The sequence below is a fragment of the Camarhynchus parvulus genome, chromosome 17, assembly GCF_901933205.1.
Source record: "Camarhynchus parvulus chromosome 17, STF_HiC, whole genome shotgun sequence".
Taxonomy (NCBI): Eukaryota; Metazoa; Chordata; class Aves; order Passeriformes; family Thraupidae; genus Camarhynchus; species Camarhynchus parvulus.
In genome coordinates, this window is record NC_044587.1 from 5,607,309 (window position 1) to 5,628,606 (window position 21,298).

Consider the following 21,298-nt stretch of genomic DNA (forward strand, 5'->3'; position numbering starts at 1 on the left):
AGCACTGCCTGGGATGTGGTGTTTGACTGCAGAATGATATCAATAAAACAAATGCAGACAAAAAAATTACTTCCAGGCCAATGAATTGCTGAAAACCAGACTCAAACTGAAATGCTCATCCCATGAGGAATTTGCTGATATTATTTTCATTATACTTAAAAAAAACAAAACCCTGTAAAAGAGTGCATACAGAGGTAAAGCTTTCTCACAGTTGGTTTAATATACTGAGCAGCAGAATTTCATGTTGACACAGAAAAATATGTCATCTTTTGACTAAGAGCCAAAATCTTGCTTGATGCAAGAATCCACCCTCAAGAATACTGAAATTATCACAGCTTATTTTTTACCATTGGACAAATCTTCACTGTACTTATGCAAAATTGATTTAAACAAGAATCTCAAATACCTCAGCAGAGTCTTCATCTTTCCCATAGTCTGTACTGCCTACAATGGGCTCCTTTTCCCTCATCCAGGATTCGGCCTCATTAGCATCAGCAAAGTACTGCTGAGCCTGCAGGGAATCCTCCAGGTCCTGCCGACGCTGAGATGCTTTGGCTTTCAGAGAGTCCCACTTCTGGTTCAGCTCGTTCAGTTTGATTTTCACATCCTCAGCTGCAAAGTGTCCTATGGAACAGAAGGAGAGGGAACTGAAGGACCTCAGCAGACAAAAGTAATAGACATTAAAAGATTACTTGTAATTCTTCAAGGTCAAAAAATTAGTCCAATTTAAAGTCCATTTAGACTAGAATTATAAAAACATAACTCAGCTGGTCCTTTTGCCTCAGACTGGAAAACACAACCTGCAAATCAAGCTGTACTAGCATATCTTAATCAAGAGGAATAAAATGAGACACATCATAACATTTCTCAATGATGAAACAGAAAAGGTCATCGTTTTCCAGAGTTCTGGCAGCAGACAAATATTATTTCAGACCTGCAGGATATTTTTTTAAATTTTCATGTTAAAAACACCCAGTCAGAAATAAAGATGCCTATTTATTTAAAAGCGAGAATTACTGTTTTTGTAAAGAATTTTCCCTCACATCATGATTACGTACCTCACATAGAGCCCTTTAACAGATTTACTTATAGAGACTAAATACAATAGGCACAAAATTGCTAAATAAGTGTTCATCAAGAGTAGACAGAGAACTCTCAAAATTCAGACAGGTTCCCATCTAGGAACCTATTTTTATTTTCAGGTGAAAGGATGACCAGGAGTTCAATCTGCTAGCAGGTACATGCCTATTATCAGGATAAAATCAGGCAGTAATTCTTAACTGTGCTGGGACAGACAACAAAAGACTGACAGAGTTAAAAAATATTGAGACATACCTTCTTCCACCATAGCATTTCCCTTCTGTGTGACTGCTTTAATGCGAGGCTCATGGCCTGCAATTTCTGCCTGCAAAGCCTGGTGCTTCTTTAACAGATTCTGGACACCAATTAAGTCCTTGCCTGAAAGATACAAAATAATTAAATCAGCTAAATCGGAGTCACTAGATGAAACAAAAATTTCAAGGCAGCTGCAGCCAGCAATACACAAACTTGCACAGAGAGAACTCTAACAATGAGGACAGAGTACTATGGAAAGTATGTTACCATGGCAATTATATAAGCAACATAACAGAGAGCCAGGGGCAATGGCAAATATAACTCTGGGCGATGTTAATTACACCAAACAGCTCTGAAATTTTCAGAGAATGTTCTATAAAGATACAATTTATAACAGAGTAATTCTGACATCTGAATCCTAGAGATCCCAGGATGGACCAACCTCGGTTTGTTGAAGCTGCAATAGGTTCTTTTTCCCTAATCCAGGTCTCCTCGTCCTCAATGTCACGGAAAAGCTGTTGCAGGCGAAGAGAATCTGCGAGTTTCTGCTTGCGAGCCACCATGGGGTCCTTCAGAGCTTCGTAACGAGCCACTAAAGCTTCTTGTTTCTTCTTGATATTGTCAGCATCAAAGTGCCCAGCCTCCTGGAACTGGCGGGCCTGGATGGTAATGCCATCTATCCGATCCTAAAATTGATCAGGGACACCATTAGGTCAGAATTTCTGTGAGGTGGCTGCAGTGACTGAGAAGCTAATTTCTATTAAAGTTATAAAGGTATTTTTTCAGAGACATACAAGTTATGTTTTAGTTCAAAATTATTTCTGATAAGCAAACTGTAAAACCCAAATCTAAAAACATTATAAAAACCAGACCTGCTAAGGTCTCTGACTGAGCATATCTGAAAACACTATCTTTTGAGTGAGCAGATCTGAAAAGGCAGGAATAAAAATTATTTCCTTACCTGATGGGCAGCAACATCTGCCTCTAGCAGTGCGTGTTTCTTCTGAAGATTCTGAACATTAGTAAGATCTTTTCCATAATCATCAGAAGCCAAGTGTCCTTCTACTTCATACAGCCAGAGCTCAATGTCCTCCACATTGCGATTAAACTGCTGCTGCTGATTGGCTTCTCGCAGTTTTATACCTGAGAGAGACAGGCAAGAGGAGAACAGGACAGGTAAGTCAAGTAGAAACTGAAGTTAACTCATTTCCTGTCTTCTCCCAGCTAAACTCTCTAGAAATTTGCCCATATACTCCTGAGCAAGTCCTACCTTTGAGCTCAGTGGCCTCCAGAAGTTTCTTCCACAAGCTGATGACCTCATTCATGCGAGCTGCCACCTCATCGGATGCGTAGTGCTTGACATCAATCAGCTTCTGGCCAGCTTTCTCCAGGGCATCGATCCGGCTCTGGTTAGCAGACAGCTCTGCTTCAAAAGCCTGGTGTTTCTGAACTTTACCTTGCAAGTTTGATGGATCCTACAGATGAATAAAGAAATAGAACATTTCAATGCAAAACCAGTACCCAAAGATCTCTGAAGGATTTTTGAAATTGGACAACGTTCATAGACATGCCACGGTGTAGCCAGAGGATCTCGTGCCAAAAATATGCCTTAAATCAGAATCCTTAAGCTACTGGATAGGCACAATTACTGCATGATGGGAAAATGCCTCTTGAGGCTAGGAAGAAACTACACAATTCCTCCTGTTGCCTTTAATACCACTGACTATCAGCAACATTTTAGCTGATGTTGCTTCATGTCATTAGACTGATTAAGCCTAGTACTGCCTTAAAAGCATTCTACCATTAATCTTTGTGTTTACCTTGTAGGCCTCATCAGTTGCAGTTTTCATCTTTTCATTAACCCAGCTCTTGAGTTCATCAGAATCTCGGAAAAACTGCTGCAGATGGAAAGAATCCGCCAGCTGAGCACGGCGGCGCATGGCTCTTTCATGAAGGGCATTTCGGCGGCTCAGCAGCTGAAAAAAGAAGAAAGTAAAAGGTTTTTAAATTCTTCAAGCTCGTAAGAACCATCACTGTATCCCTCTTGGGACAATTCCACTGACTTATCCTATATTGAAGTCAAACCATGTAAAATAATAAAGCAGAACAAGATTTAACGCCTACAGTCCAAATGTATTTTGGATACTTACAGCATCTCTGCGTGTAGCAACATCATCCATGGCATAGTGGTTATTCTGAATCAACTTCGTAGCAAACTCATCTAATGCCTAGAGGGAAAACAAGTTTCCATTTATTTGGTGTAATAGAAATTGCTTGTGCAAATTTGCTTAGTATATCAATTCCCCAAAGTTTATCACAGTAAAACTGGCAGAAAGCCATTAGCAGATCTATCCTTACACCCTTTTCTCTCTGTACCCTCATCCTCTCCATGTGGAAGAGTGCAGTTTTTTGACAAATATTCATCCACCTGTGTGCTGGTATGATAAGGATGCACCAGGCTACCTGGTTCTGAGACAGAAATCAAGCCCTATCCCATACTTTTCCACTCTTTTCCATTTTAGAGACAATACCTGTTATTTAGAGCTAATACATCGCACATAAGAGAAGATCATTCTGCAAAGCCAACCCCATCCTTTACCACCAGTGACTCCTCCCCAGCGAATAAATGCCCTTGTTTCACTTCTTGTCCATTTAGTGATGGCCTAATGTCAATGTCTTACTGTGATTTTCTCCTCTTGGGCACTTAGGGATTTCTCAAAGTCTTCATGCTTCTTTAGAAGAGCCTCCACACTGTCCAGAGAATCACCAAGGTCTTCATTCAGCAGAAAAGCCTAAAGTAGGGACAAAGACATTTTTATGTTTCCATACTCAGCTGCTCTAAGTGAGCTCAAGCACAGCCAGGAATATTTCCTGCCATATATTACTGAAAGGTGAAGATGGCATGGTGTTTGTTTTATGCTTCTAACAGTCAATAATTCTTTTTAGCTTCTTATTCAACCAGTATTTTACAAGAGTTAACACACATAAAAGCCACATCAAGCCCACTTGTCACAGCTCATAGTTTCAGCATTAGATGGAAACAGCCATTGCACCATTTCAGGCAGTCAGATAAATAACTCTGCACAGCACCCACTCACTCGTGGGTGTTCATGGCACTGCCAGCAGGTAATACCGATTGCTTGAGCTTACAAAGGACTACCCAGAAATTAAAGTCCACCATATCTGGAGAATTCAAAGATATGCACTCACTTCTTGTTTGCTCATCCAGTTGTCAACTTGCTCAGTGTCTCTGTAGAAAAGCTGCAGGTCCATGCACTGCTCATACTGCTGCCTGCGGAGCTCCCACAGTTCCAGCAAGGCAGACCTTTCATCTGAGAGGATGGTCAGCTAATTGATTGGGAAGAGGAAAGTATAATAATTTAATTAACACTCTAGTTCACTTCCATCTCAATGTAAAATCAAACTGTGACTCAAAAAAAGTGGTTAGCACTGAATTGAAAATGACCTCCTGTATAAACAATGAAATCTCCAGTTCCTGATGTGATCATCCTTTTAAATTAAGGGACACAGAAGAAAGACAAAATTCTTCTAGAAGCTCTTGCTCTCAACTTACCTTTTCTTTAACTTCATCAGAAGCATAGTGCCCAGCAGAGAGCAAAGCCTGGCCTGACTCATCAGCAGATTTGAAGCTGTCTTCATGGGCATCAATTTCTCCCTATGGAAGGAGATATGAAAAAGCTGTTACCAAAATTTATCTTAGCACAGAGTGTCAGAATTGCCTTACAATGCACATAAGGTAGGTATAAATTTCTACATTAAAATGAAACTATAAGTTTATTTGAATTGTATTCTTTCTGCTTAATTATAGGAATTCCTCATGATGGAGAATGAAAACAATCATTAGTCCAACTAGCTGCTATCAGGCCTATTTTTAATAAAATATTATCATAAGCATTCTTAAATACTTAGTATATATCTACCATCTAGAAACAATTTAAGAATATTAAATCAAGACAGCAATCTAGTACTGTATCTGTTGCATGATCAAAGCATTCCAGTGCTACAACACTGACTCAGACTGTGTTAGACACACAAATCAGAGGGCTGCTGACTGGGTTTTCTGTATAACCACTCTACCTTATGTTCCTGATGTCTGTCTAGAAGGGCTTCTGCCCCAGCCACATCATTGGCAAGTTCATCAGCATTTATCAGAGCCTTCATCTCAGTCACCCAGCTGGTGAGGTCTCGGAAGTCTGCGAGAAAGCGCTGCAGCCTTAGGTAAGCAAAGCAAAAAATGATTAGGAATAATTAATTTGCAGTTTCTCTCCCTTTCCCCAAAGAAAGGGTTACAAACATAAAAGCTGTTCCTCAGATACAAATAAAACAACACAAAAAGCTGCTCAGAATATTAAATAACTAAATATGCTTTCAATCAAAAAGGAAGTCTTTTGAAGTTATGGAAATGTTGGGTTTTAAATCAATGTCTCAAAGATATATTTTGCATATAACTTATATTGTAAGCAAAATTAATATTCCTAACTACACACCGAGGACAACAGAAATAAAAATATAGTTCTCAAGATAATTCAAAGGGCTGCTTCTGTCACAACCATAACAGTATGTGGGGGAGGGAACTGACGGAAAATTTCAAGTGCACATGCCTCAGCCCTAAAACAAGCAAACAAATCCTCAAATTCCTTCCAGAATGCCTTCAGTTGTTGGCTTTGGCATATGCTTAACACTTATCAGCAAATGCAATCAGTTTCTGTTTCCCTTTTATATTTGCTGTTAATTGCTCTGAAGAGACTATGGCAGGGGAGGTAAAGAAAAAGATTATTTGTGTGAGTCTCCACTGCCAAAAATCCCACATTGTGGGAAGGAACAAAGGGCAGAAAAACAAAACCAGAAAGGATGTAAACTAACCACCATATTTGAGTTAGTTAGTTTTTAGAATGGTTTCTCAACAGTAATCTAACAGGTTATGTTTCAGAGACCAGGTTAGTGTAGACAAGACTGGACGAACACAAATTCCACAGCAAAAAAAACTACCATAGAAACAGGGAATTCATTTGGTCTCAGACAATATATCAAACAATATATCATACTCCAGTCTTCATAAAGACTCTAAAAGACTAGTGAACCGATTTGTAATAAAAGTATTAAAAAAGCTTTTTTTTCCCAGCAAAACTGAAACATATTCAAATAATGTACTTCCAAATGCATGTCTCAACTTAGATGGAGAAAATAGCAAATGTCCTAAAACACCACTGTGTCTATTTTGATAGTTGATCCACATCCAGAGAACGACAAAAAGCTGCAATAATTTTTCAATCACATAAATATTTCTTTTACTACAAGAAGTTAGTAGAAAAAAGAATTTGGTGAAATAGAATTTGGTCAAGACTGCTCTTAAAACACCAGAATCATCTCAAAATTTTGGAACTGGCAGCCCTTTTTCTCATTCCAAGAGGCCTGTGTCAGATGTGCCCAAGGAGGGAAGCAGCCCTGTGCTGCTGCAGTGACCCACCTGTAGGAGTCGTTGAGGCGAGCGTGCCTCTCTGCGGCCAGTGTGCGGATCTGCTCCCAGTTGGCGATGAGCTCTTCCCGTTTCACTTGAATTTGGGAAGCATTTATGGGGTGAGACTGCTGCAAACGGTCAGCTTCTGCACACAGGGCCTTCACCTAAACCCAAGCACAAACAGAGTGAGCTTCCAGCCTTTTCCACACTGGTTACCTCATTTAAACTGTAGGTGAAATACATCTCATGGGTACCTTATCCTCCAGAGCTGCCAGGTCTCTTTCCAGGCCTTCGTGCTTGCGCAGTAATGCCTGCACACTGGCTAAATCTCTGCCAAAATCATCTGAGGCCATCAACTGCCCTTTCTCCTTAATCCAGCTGATTGTTTCATCCACATCCCTTCAAAACAAAGCACAAATTGAAAACAGTTTGTCTTGTATGGAAAAAGGAAGGAAGCAAGATGTGTTCCCATACATGTGCCAGACGTACCACATACAAACCTATATATATAAACGCTGCAGCCAACTACAAACATCCTTTAGAAAACAAATAAATAGACTTTCTCTGCATCTCAAGAAACTATTAACAGGCCACTGCCACCAGAGGCAAACCAGGAATTACAGCACCACTGAGCACTGTCATAGAGTGGATCCATTTCCCACTCTGGACCCTTCCCCAGCTTAATTACAGCAAATCTCAAAATGCTGTAGATGGAGATGAGAATAGAAAGACATTGCTCAGAGCCTCCAGAACAATTGGGCTGACATCCAATAAAAAAAGCACACCCCATTTAAGGTTCATCTAGGACAGAACTGGGGGAAAAAGCCCTCAGAGGAAAGGAGAGCAAAACTGCCAAGTTCTGAAAAGCTCCATCAGAATGATCATTCTAAAGTAATTGTAGAAAAATGAGGTCTTCATTCAGCAAGTCATGCAGAAGAGCAAAGCAAAAGGAGACAGTAGCTCCTCTCATACTACTGTCTGCAGCTGAATGCATCATTAAACACCCACACAAGGGTTACATCATTCAGCAGATCCAGCCAAGTTCATACCTGTTGAAACGCTGAACTTCAGCTGCCCCAAAGAGTTTTCCTTGCCTCTGAAGGGCAAGTCCCTTAAGACGCTGCCAGCTTGCATTTACTTCATCTTGTTTGGACTTTATCAGTTCCTCTTCAGGATGTGTTTCCTGGCAAGCAAAGTAAAAATGCTATTTTCATATGTTCTTTGCTTTTACATCCATTGACAAAACGCTGCTGGTCTTCAAGGGATCAATTTATAATTACTGTCCTTTCCAGATGATCACTCAATTCAATAGTTTCCCTGAAATTTCACTGTGCAAACATTCAATACTCATGTAGTGTTTTCCCTATATACTGATTAGTCCATGGGAAGAGGGCTATAAACAGTATCTTCTGTTTCTCTGGAATGCCCTGCCTCCATCCTTCATCAGGCCTCAGATATCAAACCAGAAGAGATATTAAACCTCCTTGTCCAAGGGAAATAAATTTAACCCCAATATGACAGTTTCTCTTACTAATCACTGCTCTTCCCATTTTCAGGAGCACTCCCAGATGGGACAGTTATTCAGGCTGTTCAGTAGAACAAAAGTGAATCAAAGCTTAAAGATCTGCCCTGAACCAGGGGGGAAGGAGGGGAAGTTACAAATATTTGTTGTGGTAACTGACTTGCCAAGAGAGATTTTCAACACCAATAAATGCTTACCTGGATAAGTTTGCCAGCAAACTGGTTCACTTCATTTACTCTTTCTTCATGAGCTGCAAGGTCTGTCTGGAACTCTTCAAACTTCTTTTGCAAAACTTCAACATGCTCTAAGTCCTGTCCAAGCTCTTCTGATGTCACTATTGCTTCCTAGCATATTAAAAAAAAAAAAAAAAAGTTAATTTCAGTATATCCTATGGGAAATCACTATTAAAAATTAGGAAGCACACTGTCCTAATTTTCAATAGGTCAAAGACAATCACAGTGTTTAAGGTCAGACTTAGAACTATGAAGTTTAATGAATAAACTCCATTCCCTGCCCTATTGCAGAAAATTCCCTGCCCATTATTGCAGAAAATATGCAAGATCACTAAGGGGATTATTTTTTCCTCTTCCTTAGTCATATTAATTTTTCAAGTACAAATTCCTACCACACAGAGTGACTAGAATTTGTTCCTTTTTACACTGTTTATGGGCATTTGCTGTAGGCTTCTGATCCAAGATTTCTGCACAAGTGCAGTGCTGTATTCAGTAACAGTTATACAGGGTTTACAGTTTGAACCCACAATGATACAAAATAGCAAACCATCATTTAAGGAAACCAGAGTGAATATTTTGTGGCTTTTTTTCCTTTTGATAGTGTGGTTTGTGGTTTGTTTCCTTAGAGTTCAAAGAATCAAGAGCCAACATTCCTCCTGCAGTTCATGTCCTTACAATATCTAAAGATATTCCAATCTTTTAGTAGCTATCTACACACTGCTTGCTGCTTGGGCCAGTTCCTTTCTGAAACAAATAATTTATAATATTTAATTTAAAATATTTGCTTTACATGTTGAAGACGTCCCTTAGAGGAAACTTGAATTTTATTTGTCTTCTCAAAGCAAAGAATGAGTTGATTATGCTAAAAGTACTCTCCAACAAACAGGCTTCCTCTTAGACTAATAACTTCTATTGTGGCTGCAAAAAACCAGCAGTACTTTGCACATGTACTGCTGATGTAATGTGAATAACTAAATAAAACACACAGGTGGCCTTCACAAGCTTTCTGAGACTACCTGACCTCCAGCAACTCTATGCTGACAGAAATTTTTCACACAAACACATCAAATTTCCATCAAGGACACACTAAAGGGAGGTAAGTATACACCTTGTCATTGATCCAGTCCAAGACATCTTCACATTCCCGTAAATATTGCACCAACTTCTGTGCTTGCAATAATTTCACTCCCTTCTCTCTCATCTTTTCCATCAATAATTCCCATAGTCGGTGCAGCTCCTGCAGTCGAGTCTGAAACGAAAGGATGTTGTTATTAAAATCCCCTGTCAAAGAAGATGAGATTTATTCCCTTCCTGTCCTTAACAGTAGATTTATTTATTTTTCTGAAGTTGTACATCCTAAATCTTACTTTAGACAAAGGGCAAGGGACAAACCTCATGATTTTATCTCTAGTGAATAGTTTTCAAATTATGTAAAGTGTTGTAACACAAAATTAGAAATCACAGAACTGAATATTTAGACAGTTGTTATTAAATAATGAAGCTATCAAATAGTTATCTTTAAGTAACTGTGACCTAAACACCTTGAGATAAAATTTTATTTAAATTCTATGCTAATATGAAGTCATGCCAAAAACTTGCTGCTCTCCCCTTCAAATGTTCAGTCTTTTATATGAAAGTCAACTCCCAATAAGTGTATAGCATCTTCCTTTGGGAATTCTTATGACAACATATTTGTTTTAAGTCAAACTTATGCCATTTCACTGTATTTTAACCACTTCTCTTAACACTAAAGAGTAATATATATAGCTAACTTTGTGAAGTGACATGATATGGACACACTAGGAGCAATTATTAGTTTTAATACTGAGTTTCTCTGGCTGCACTTGGCCTTTCAATACTATTGGGAGCCACTAGAAACTTTATAGACAAAAAAAAGTAAAACCACACTCCCACACATGCAGACAACTTGCAAAACAGGAAAGTAACTGCTCCACCCATTGTCTATTACACTTTGCTCATCGAGACCTGAAACTTGAAAGTCATTCAAGAGAAGCTTTTGAACATCATGGGCGGATACCACTTGATCCACTCAGAAAGTTCAATTAAAGAGGTTTCAAGGGAGGAAAGAGCTCTGAGCACTGCCCAGAAGGATGGTGCAAACTGTCAACTAAGGAAGGAAGGAGACATTGCAAAAACAAGTTGCACTGCAGAGCCACAAGCTTCACCTACTCGTATGTGGGACCCCACTTGGGTGGCCGTGACTATCGGGCGCTGGGCAGTCCGGTACGGCGTGAAGGACTGAACCAGTAAAGGCAAGTTAGAATGATATGCTGAACTTATCAATTAAATTTGATAATCACTACAAAAACATCTCATCTTTAAATAGTTCTCCTCAGAACTGGATCCAAAAGAAGGTATGAGCTGGGTTGCTCGTGAAAGAGAAAACCACCTCTGAGCTTTACAAATACAAATTTTTTCATGATTTCACTAATCAAATACCTGTAGAATGTTAAAGAGGAGTTTTGAAGACAAAGTTATCTGTGCAATCTGAACAAAGTGCTCAAGGAAAGGCCTGTAAGAAGCAGCAAGGGAAAAAAGCTTTAAAACTCACTCTTATGGTTTCAGATGCAAAATGGCCTTCATTGATCATCTGATTTCCAGTCTCATCCAGTTTAATGATGGCTCCTGAATTGGCCTGCACCTCAGCTTCAAAGGCTTGGTGCTTCTGCAGCTTCCCCTGAAAGGAAAACATCAAAGAATGCAACTGAGATTTGGTGCGGGGACTCTTCCACATTCCCCAGCAGCAAGATTTTAAGTCTATTTTATGCATATTCAGGACTGACAAATAAATATTAAAACTGCACAGTTGAAATCAGTTGTATCATGTGGTGGATCAACAGGTAGATCCAAACACCCCAGTTTCAGTTTATTATTTCTTGTGTTTGCTGTTGCACATGACAGTGTTCAAAGCCCTGAGAACCTGTCAGCTAGTTCTACCCACGCAAGCTTATTTTCTACAATTTTTATTTTGTGGAAACAATAAGTGATAATTCACTTTTATTCACGGAGTTAAGGCATCCAACAAATTCTAGAATTAAACAAAGTTGATTTTACACTACATTACACTGAGCAACTTTTTCTATGCTGATGTAGCATCTAATCCATTATTAGAAATACTGCATCAGCAAAAAAGCCAGGCTTTTGAAGAGCACTTTGCAAGGTCATGGGTATTTGCATCCATCTTTCTTCACTCTCAGATCAAGTTTCATTTCTGTGTTTGTTCTATCCCAGCTGACCTGTAACACCCTAAAATCCATAGTACAGGAAATAGAAAGTGGCAGGATGACTTGCCTGCAAATTGCTCGGGTCTTTGTAATTTTCATCAGATGCAATCTGCAGTTTCTCTTGGATCCATTTTTCAAGCTCATCTGCATCACGCTGGAAGAACTGGAATCGATAGGAATCTTCAAGCTTTTGGCGCCTTAGAGAAGAGAGCTCCTTGAACCTGTGGTAACGGTCCAAAACTTGCTGACGCCTTTCTTGGATATCTTCTGCTGTTTCCAGCACTTTTACACCACTTGGGTCCATTTTCTGAAAGCAAAAATAAAACCCCATTACGTTTGTCTTACAAAACATTGGTAGATCAGGAAGAGATTCATGCAGAAAAAAAGTGGTTTTTTAAAAATCACACGTGATTTACTTACAGTCTCACTCTGTGTGTGCAGGTATGTGTATAAAATTTTGCATATAAATAAAACCACACTTGTAGCAGAAAGTGGTAAAGGAAAATTTACAAAGACATTTAACACCTATTTGGTTTGGACAAATATGGCTGCAGTCATGTAAAGTCTGTGTCATCTCAAACTGTAGCATGCAAGTGTCCAACACAACAGCTAAAAAGGTGAGTTTGTGCACAAATGTGTGTAGATACAGACATGACATATTTCTTGTACAGCATACAATAGCTCTAAATATTTTATTTAAAATATTCAATGCCAAAGAATATTACTCTTCTTTGAACAACAGTTAAGTGGTCCACATGTATCTATATACACTTACATATATATATAGACCCACATTCTCTGTCTGATGGATCTCTTCTTTATTCTCTCAATTTGAAAAGTTACAAATCCATCCAGTCACTCTCTACATAACCTTTTAGAAGCCAGTGAGAGGCTTCACAGATGTGACCTTAGTCAAGTAAGTCAAGGAGCATTTTGCTTAACCAATGATCTTGCTCTGGCTGAAAATCCTTCCACATTGGTTTATGTACTAAAACCTAATATTGTTACCACAGGCAGCAAAGACCTGAATACTGATCTGCTTTTTCTCCTTTTTATTAAAATTGCAACAACCTTTAGTTTTCAGTTCCTCAAACTTCCAAAAGCAACTTGATTTTCAGTAAAAGGTCTGGGGACTAGAATAGAACTCTAACACAAGTTTTAGAAGTGGAACTATTATGATCATTGAAGTTTGAATATTTAACCACTTATTTAACAACTAACTGCATATCAAGAGGTTGCTGCAACAAACACTCCGTGCCTGAACAATTTTGCAATTAATGTCTTTGTGTACAAGTGATTACACCAGTCACTCACTTAATGCTTTTCTACCAATTCTGCACTCTCCAAACTAAAGGTACTTCTCAATCCTATCAGACAGGGAAGAAAGCCAGACTAGAATTGAAGACTAAAAGGCATGGACAATCAGTTAAAACACATCATTAAATAGTAAATTGTTATTTAGTCATAATTAGCTGCATGCTTTAATTAGACATGTATCTTGCATAATTGTATGGAAAACTCCACAGGTTGGAAAGTGATCCACAGGGCCATGTTTTCCAAGCACTTGTAAAAGGACAATCTGACAGAAAGGAACATATGGGGACGAACCCACACATTCCTGAGCTACCCTTCCAAGGTCCCCACCCTCCAGAGGACAGCCGTGCCAGCAGCACTCCTGGCTCCCATGAACTCAGCCCCAGCTGCACTGCGGCACTTGCAGGAAGGAAAGAAAATTCAGCTTTGTTTTTCCTTCTACTCATTACTGTCAAAAGAAGGCAAGGAAAGAAACCACCCCAGTGTGTGCAGACTGTGTTACAGAAACGAAACCCAGGTTTTGCCTGGCGGTGCTACCAAAATCTCCACTTGATTAGTGTATCTGAGTATTAAAAGCTCAAACCCCTGAACATAACTCGAGCTCAGGCACAGATATGGTTCCCTGAGAAAGCAGCTGTTTGTTCCAGCACTCTTTCAAACAGCCTTTTTCCACCAGCAAAGGAAGTTATTGCTAAAATCTTCCTTTCCTGCTCTGTCATGCTGTGTTTGAACGCCAAAACCACTTCTTTTAAACTGCATTGTGTTCTGGAATAACACAGTGGCAGCTGGTCTAATGTACTGCATGGCTGGAGCCCCTCTGCTGATTCTGGGTTTGGGCAATGCTGGGAGAAAATTAAATCCTGGTCAGTCTCTGGAACCCTGTAAACTCATTCACTGTACAATACAACTCAACTTGTATTTCAATATTAAAAAATAACCTCCACAAAGTGATTTGAAAACATTTTAAATCATTTAATTATTTACAATATTAATTTTGGGAAATATTTAAATTATAATTTCAAACATTGTTACAATATTGAAAGTCAAATGGGAGACCTTCTGTAATTTACCCTGAGAGCTGGTTTTCCTCTCACCACACAAGCCAGGCAATCTGGCTCCTCTTTTTGCTGGAATTGGTTAAAATAAAGGCTCCTTTTGTAACTACAGTGGAGCGAGTCAATTGTAAAAGAAGTGCTTTAGTGGAGCAATAATGGACTGTTCTTCCTGCAGCCCCAGCCGACGTCAGCAGTGTCTGTGCTGCCAGAGCCACCAGGGAGCTCAGAACTCAAAAGTCCTGGATGCTGCAGAACAATGCAGTCTCCCTGCCTCCCATGGTATCACCTCCAACTGCAGCACTCCCTGGAATACCAAACACCCCTCCAAAACAATCCCAGAACTTCTTGGTTCAACTACACCCTTTGAAGACACCTAGGAGACACCTCTGCACTTCCTGCACGAATCCCACCAAGTAAAAGTTGTGCTTTGTGTTTTGAAGGTGAACAGCAGTGGGATGTGACTGTGCCGGGCTGTCCCCAGATAACCGGAGTCACCCCCCGGCCCCGCCCAGCACAGCCGGTGCAGGCTGATAAGGAAAGGGCTCAGGGAAATTTCCAGGCCCCAAACGGCAGATCTGGACTGTCCTGGTGACATTTCATTCCTCCTTTCATGCTGTAAGACTAGCATTAGGTCAGCTTATGTCTTAACTAAAAAAATCAGAAATGCTTCTTCACACTGCACCGTTTTGGTGATGTTATTAAAAAGGAAAAGAAACAGCCAACAAAAAGAAGTAGGAAAATTAAAGGAAAAAAACTGGAACAACAAAACAAACTTATTAATCTCATCCTTCCACCTCTGCCTTCCCCAGTCAAATCAAATGATACATAATAGCACACTAAAATATACAACTGCAGGTATTTACAGACACCGCAGTGCAACAACGATGATGTCAGCAACACCATTCAAGTTTGGGAACAGCGGCATCGAGGTGGGTTCAACAGGAATTACAGTGGTGCCACACAGCAGAGCTGTCAGCATTTCCCTTACCAAAACATGTTTTCAGGGATTTAAAAGCACAAATGTGAAATACATTCAGTGCTAGGCAGAAGATTTTAGTATATTTTTAAAAGCAATTACAGAAAGCTTCAAAAAAATTTAACTCCTTTGCCTGAAAAACAATCAGGTATCACTATATAGAGATCTTCAAAAGTAGTAAAATAATTTTCTCTTAAGACAAGTCCTCATGTGTTACACATATTCATCATACATGACCTCAGCAGTAGCCTGGAACAGGAATATTTTCCCTACCAAAACATTCCTGCTTCCCAAGTATGCACACATGAACAGCTCAATGCATTTTTTAAATGTTCATCAACATCACACATCGTCAATCTTGTCTAAAGAAGATTTAACTGATATCAGCTACTCCCTCCTGGGGAACAGGAACAGATTGCTGATCTTTCTTCTTTAAGCAAAAAATGGATGTGAAAATAACCTTCAAAAGGACAGAGGAAAAAAAAATAACACACATTTTCCCCAGCTTTCATTTTGCAGATTCACAGCTCCCTCAAAACACCAGGGAAGAAACAAAACCACCATGACTGCCTGGCTCAGGGAAGTCCATAAGTACTTGCACTGCTGGAAAATCAAAGAGAATCCTTCTGCAAACATGCACAGCTCCTGCAAAGGGAGCCTGAGCATGCTGTGTTACAGAGAAGGAGCTAAAGGATGCCATATCCTATCCTAGAGATTGGGACAATATTGGGAGAAAATTAATGCCCAGCCTTTTGGTTTGTTGAATTTAACTTTTACAAAATAAAGACATTTTAAGGTTAGACAATGTACAGCAGAACACTGCGTCCAAATAGGCTACTAAGGAAGGTCACTGACAGCCCCAAACCTCCACAAATTCCAAGCCAAAAAAATCAATCAAGCACTGCAGTACCAAAAAAAAAAAAATCAAGATGTGCTGAAGTTGCTTGATGCTGTAGAACTAACCACAGTGCAGGTAAAATTCAAACCAGCCCCAAAATTTAAGGTATTGCAGGGACACAGAAAACATCACATTAGAAGGAAAAAAAAAAAGTAAATTGTTTAAACCAAAGTGGTTGCAAAGCTAGTGATTTAGGCTGACAAGAGGCTTTGAGCACAGCCTCAACTATGCACTTCTGAAATATGAAGACAGATAAAGACCTGTTCATTTTTAGGCATTTAATCTTAAAATCTCCATTCCGTTATTTAAACAAGAGCAGCTGAATTGCTCATCTGAATTTGGTGTCTTCACATAGAAGGGAGCTTTTTGGATTTGCTTTAACATCACAGACCTTTGATAAAACCATCCAGGGCTGGCAAGGACTGCACTCTGCTGAGACTCCTGAGAAAGCAAATTACCTTGACTGCATTGCAGAAATGCAGAGTTTACAGGTAATGCAAGATTATATAATTAACCCCAGCATTTTTCATCCCCATTTGTTATCTTTTCATTATCCTTCTAATTGCAATATAAACATTTACATCACTACCATTTCCAAATAAAATCTAGCTGCTTGTGTTCCCCAGCTGAAGTCTGATCCATACATCCTATTTATTTTATCACCACTGAAACAGAAGCATCACAGTGTAGAAACAGTTACAGCACAACAACTCAAGGATTACAAATCTGTGCAAGCGGATGAATAGGAACCAAACCAACTTTGAATGCACAATGTTCTACACTGTAAATCTCTTCACAGTTGATTTGCAGAAGCTATAAAGAAAAAGTTTCTGCTCAAGCACATTATAAAATAAAAACCTCTTGGAAAATTAATCAGTATCAAAACTGATTATATTGAACTATAACTCCTATAAAATGTTCACACACATGCATCACAGACAGAAATTAGGCAACTCAAAGTATTAAAGGAAAGGCAGATCAGACTCACACTAAGTGCAAATAAAGCACCTGCTGTACAGAATAAATTCAAACCAGTGGCTTTTGTTACAAACAGGTCACTGCAATAAAGGCAGGCAAGTGTGGCAAGGGCACTTCATGCATTATGGAAAAATACCTGGACTTTGACTTTACGAAACGATGACAACATGATGGAAGAATGTAGAGTCTAAAAGGGAGGGGGAAATCAAGATAACATTCAACTAACGACCAGCATAAGGATATGGCTGAAATGTTTCTGTCACAGTACCTGTTAATCACTTTCCTTTTGCTTCCTTGTCACATAAAACAATTTGGTGTTAAGTGTTACCCAAGCTATTGAAAATGACAAGACCTCCACATGCAAAAAAGGTTACAATATCAACAGGAAAACTTCGTTAATTCAGTGTGTACTAACCTTTCCAGTTAGTTCAAAACAAAACAAACCAGAAAACCACCATAACCAGAAGGTCAAAACAGAAAGTAAAGCAAGTTTTCTGGACTTGGCAAATGATGGTTCTTGGTACAGTATAATCAAGTGTGACGGCTTAATTTGTAGACACAAATTCAATCAGAAGGTTTGGAATGCAAATCTCTACAAAAATGTTGATTTTCAATTGCTACAGCAAAAAATGGACAAGTAGCAGTTGCGACAGAAGGTATTTTTTGAGATGCAGCTGTTAAGAGTGTCCAATCCACTGAATTTTCAGCTGAAAATTTCCTTGCCTTCCCCAACCCCACGGACATGCTGCAATCCCTCTGTGGAGAACTGCAGCAGCGTGTGTGTGCCCTTGTGCCTGCTGGAGCTGGGAGGTCTCTGTGGCGTTTGTTCAGCTTCACCTGTCAGCTGCAGCAGAGCTGGCACAATCCCCTCTGCTGGATCCAACACAGCCCAACACGGATCCAACACCTCCGCTGGATCCAACACAGCCCAGCACCTCTGCTGGATCCAGGGGCAGCCCGGCACATTCCCCCTCTGCTGGATCCAGCACAGCCCGGGCCGGGCTCCATCCCCGGCATCTGCAGTCTGCTCCACCCCATTCTTCTGCTGCCTACACTCACTCCAGGGACAAATGGAAAAAACAAACTCCCACACTACACTAACAAGCAGAGGAGAAAAAGGAGGAATTCATATTATTTCCTCCGATAAAGGGGAAGTGATCAATTGTCTCCAAAAAGCAATGTATTTATGATTGAAACAGTTACAACCCCATAAATACATTACATAGGCCAAAAAAGGGCAGAAGATACCAAGCTATTTGTGTTAAAATACTAAGGTTAGTTGTAAATGTCATAGCTGAGAAATACAAATTTCTCACCAAGAGGGTACCACTGTCCACCAAGAGAATCAAGGCTTCTCTTAATGCTACTGCTGTGCAGGAGAAAAACCTGCAAAAATGCTTAAAATGTGTAAATGTAACCACCATATTTGTTAGGGTTGCTACCTTTGTTATTAAAAAATCAACTAGAATTGTGTTTAATTTCCTGAACTACGGATCTCATATAAGCATTACATATAAATCCACTTCTTTAAATAAAATTTTGATTTCAGTCTGACCAATATGGATATTGTGGCTTTTTATTTCAACAAGAACAGAAATAAATGACTTCTTGTGAACAGTGTAACCTGTTATCTTATTGCAAGTATTTTCCACAGTTTAACAATTCCATCATTGCAGTTACAGATCCTGCACACAATGCAGCAGAAAACAACCCATTTTCAACCTTTTGTCCATTATTTTCTCTGCACAATCCATAAATAAGGACAAATGAAGATTTCAAGGAAGAAAACTCTGCTAGTTGTATATAAATGCATGAAAATCCCACAGCGGGATTTAAAATTTGTGTTGAACAAATCTGAATCCCTGACCAGGGCCTTTTGGTGAACACAGTCATTGGAACCTTCTGGCACTTTGCTGAAAACAAAAATGCCAAAAGAAAATGGATTATTTGTTTTCCAGAAAGATACAGAACCATTTCAGGCTGAGTTGGCTTTTTTTGGGTTGTTTTTTCATTTTTTTTCCCCTTGATATGCTCATTCGCCATCTCCAGACAACTGCTCTTCAAAATCTATTTAAATATGTATGAAAGACTGCTCAGGAGTCACGTACATTTTCGACAGGAACACGAACTTGGTTTATGATAAAACAGCTACAAAAAATCCTGAACAGCCAATATGAACCTGCTGAAAAAATATACATTGATAATTGCTTGGTTTTCCTTCAATATAAGGGAAAATGGTTGCCCTACTGGCACATATTTATGACCCAGCAATGCAGATTTATATTGTTATAACCAGGTAAGGTGTATGTGGGCAACAAATTGAGAAACGCTTGATTTGGATTTATTTTAAATTATAAAAAAAAAAAAAAGCTATTTTTTTAATGACCAGGGCAGGGACAAATCCTGATTCTTTTACAAAGGAAGCAGTAGACCTTGCCCTACATACAAAATAACACATATGAAAGGAACAGAGGTCGGGAGATTCTGTTGGAACGCCTCTCTGCTCGGCAGCTCCGTGAGCCGCCCCCACGCCCGTCCCTGCCCGGAGCCCCCCGGGCCCTGCGGCACCGGCTCTGCCCCGGCCCCTCCATCGCTCCTTCCTCCTCCTGCCGCATCTCCTGACCTTGGACAGGGCTGGGCAGCCGCGGGAGCCATTGCTGTGCAATGATTCCCGGCGCTCCGGCTCCATCCCCCGGGAATTCTCCCTGGGGAATGCGGGCTGGCAGCCCTGAAGGGACGGGCGGGCACGGCGGGGGCTGTTACCCGCCGGGGATGTTATTTATGCTATTTTCCGCCTGTTTGTCCCTCCGCGGGGCGCTGAATGGGATTCCAGCCGCGGGTCGCGCTGCTCAGGACGGCTGCGGCCGCTCCCTGCCCGCCCGCCCTTCACTCGCGCCGCGCCCCCGCCCTTCGCTCCGCTCCGCTCGACCGAGGCCCGCGGGGAGCCCCCGGGCCCGGCTCCGCGGCGCCCCTCGGTAAAGAACCGCCCTGCGGAGCCGTGGAAGGCGAGACCGAGAGGCGGCCGGGACGCCCGCGGAGGCAGGGCCGGCCTCAGCCTCCCCCGGCTCACCCGCACACCTGTGCCCGGCTGTGCGTTTGGGGCTGGGTGAGCCCGAGCGGAGCGCGGTGAAGGCCGCGCGGCGTCCCCCGCCCGCCCCATCCCCTCACCGGGTCTGTGGGTGCGCAGGGACGTCCCGCCGGCTCCGCGCCCTCGGCCACGGACCGCGCGCGCAGCCCGCACCCACCCTTTTATAGCCCGGCCGGAGGTGACGTCAGCGCCGCAGAGCGGCCCTGCCCGGTCGGCGGAAAGAGACGAAGAACTTCGGAAAGAATCGGGAAAAGACAGCGGGGAGGCCACGCCCACCCGAGCTCCGCCAGTGAATGATGGGGATCCGGAGAGAGCCGAGTGAATCCGGAAAGAGACGAACAAATCCGGAGAGACCGAGGTGTTCGGAAAAAACCGAGGGAGAGGGTCCGGAAAGGAGCGAGAGGTTTCGGAAGGACCGAGCGGTTCCGGAAAGAGCCGAGCGGAGGAGCAGGGCGCGGAGGGCGTTTGTGCCCGGCAGGGACCTCATCGGGCACCACAAAATCTCATTATTAGAGGGGGAATCCGTTAAAATGTTCGCGCAGGGGGTCGGTAGAGGGGTCTCTGCCCCCTTCTGCGGAGTCAGGGTCAGTTTGAGTTTCAGGGAGTCGAAGTTCTGCGGCTCAGTGATGGGGACAGGCCACCTGTGCAGCATTCAGCCACGGTCAAAGCAGCAGCTTCGTTAGTTTTACATTATATAGATATGTATTTTTATATATATGTATAATACACACACATATATATTTATAAAATTTATATGCAGATGTATAGGTAAGAGGGGCTGCTCGAAGCACCGTGCAGTGTCACCCAGAAGCCTGGCAAGGACACAGCATCAAAAGGCTGCAAGCGCCTGTCAAGGGAAAGCTATTTCTGAAAAGCTGATGCATAAATTCAAAGGAAAATGAGCCTTTAGCATTAAATCAATGTTTAAAATAGACACATTCTACTCTAAAAAAAAAAAAGTAATTAGAGATTAGAGGGCTGGAAGGCAGCAAGAACGTTATTGGCTCAAAGTGGTGAGTGGGTTTGATGGCTGTGTGAATTAATAACACTTTTGAGTGAAGTACTTAATTGGAAGCACAAGCACTTATGGTGACACTGCATGCCTGGGACTGCCTGGAACTCCTGTCTCCAAGCAGGAGTCTGACTCACACCAGCTTTGATGGATCTCATCCTGA

The 21,298-nt window shown here is 41.1% G+C and overlaps 1 protein-coding gene across 5 annotated transcripts in view; it reads right to left on the reverse strand.

Annotated features, from left to right (window-relative positions):
* Positions 1–20,334, reverse strand: part of SPTAN1 (spectrin alpha, non-erythrocytic 1) — a 45,898-nt gene extending 25,564 nt beyond the window's left edge. For all 5 annotated transcript variants that reach the window (XM_030961738.1, XM_030961737.1, XM_030961735.1 and 2 more), the window contains exons 1-19: positions 20,204–20,334; positions 11,882–12,121; positions 11,142–11,267; positions 9,678–9,818; positions 8,534–8,680; positions 7,864–7,997; positions 7,069–7,213; positions 6,824–6,978; positions 5,434–5,569; positions 4,910–5,011; positions 4,546–4,683; positions 4,017–4,127; positions 3,486–3,563; positions 3,156–3,311; positions 2,606–2,810; positions 2,297–2,478; positions 1,778–2,021; positions 1,336–1,458; positions 407–624 (exon numbers count right to left, since the gene is read on the reverse strand). In XM_030961738.1, coding sequence (XP_030817598.1) covers positions 407–624; positions 1,336–1,458; positions 1,778–2,021; positions 2,297–2,478; positions 2,606–2,810; positions 3,156–3,311; positions 3,486–3,563; positions 4,017–4,127; positions 4,546–4,683; positions 4,910–5,011; positions 5,434–5,569; positions 6,824–6,978; positions 7,069–7,213; positions 7,864–7,997; positions 8,534–8,680; positions 9,678–9,818; positions 11,142–11,267; positions 11,882–12,118 — 2,778 coding nt within the window. In that variant the 5' untranslated portion in view covers positions 12,119–12,121; positions 20,204–20,334. The remainder of the gene's footprint in view (positions 1–406; positions 625–1,335; positions 1,459–1,777; positions 2,022–2,296; positions 2,479–2,605; positions 2,811–3,155; positions 3,312–3,485; positions 3,564–4,016; positions 4,128–4,545; positions 4,684–4,909; positions 5,012–5,433; positions 5,570–6,823; positions 6,979–7,068; positions 7,214–7,863; positions 7,998–8,533; positions 8,681–9,677; positions 9,819–11,141; positions 11,268–11,881; positions 12,122–20,203) is intronic.
* Positions 20,335–21,298: the final 964 nt, after the last annotated feature.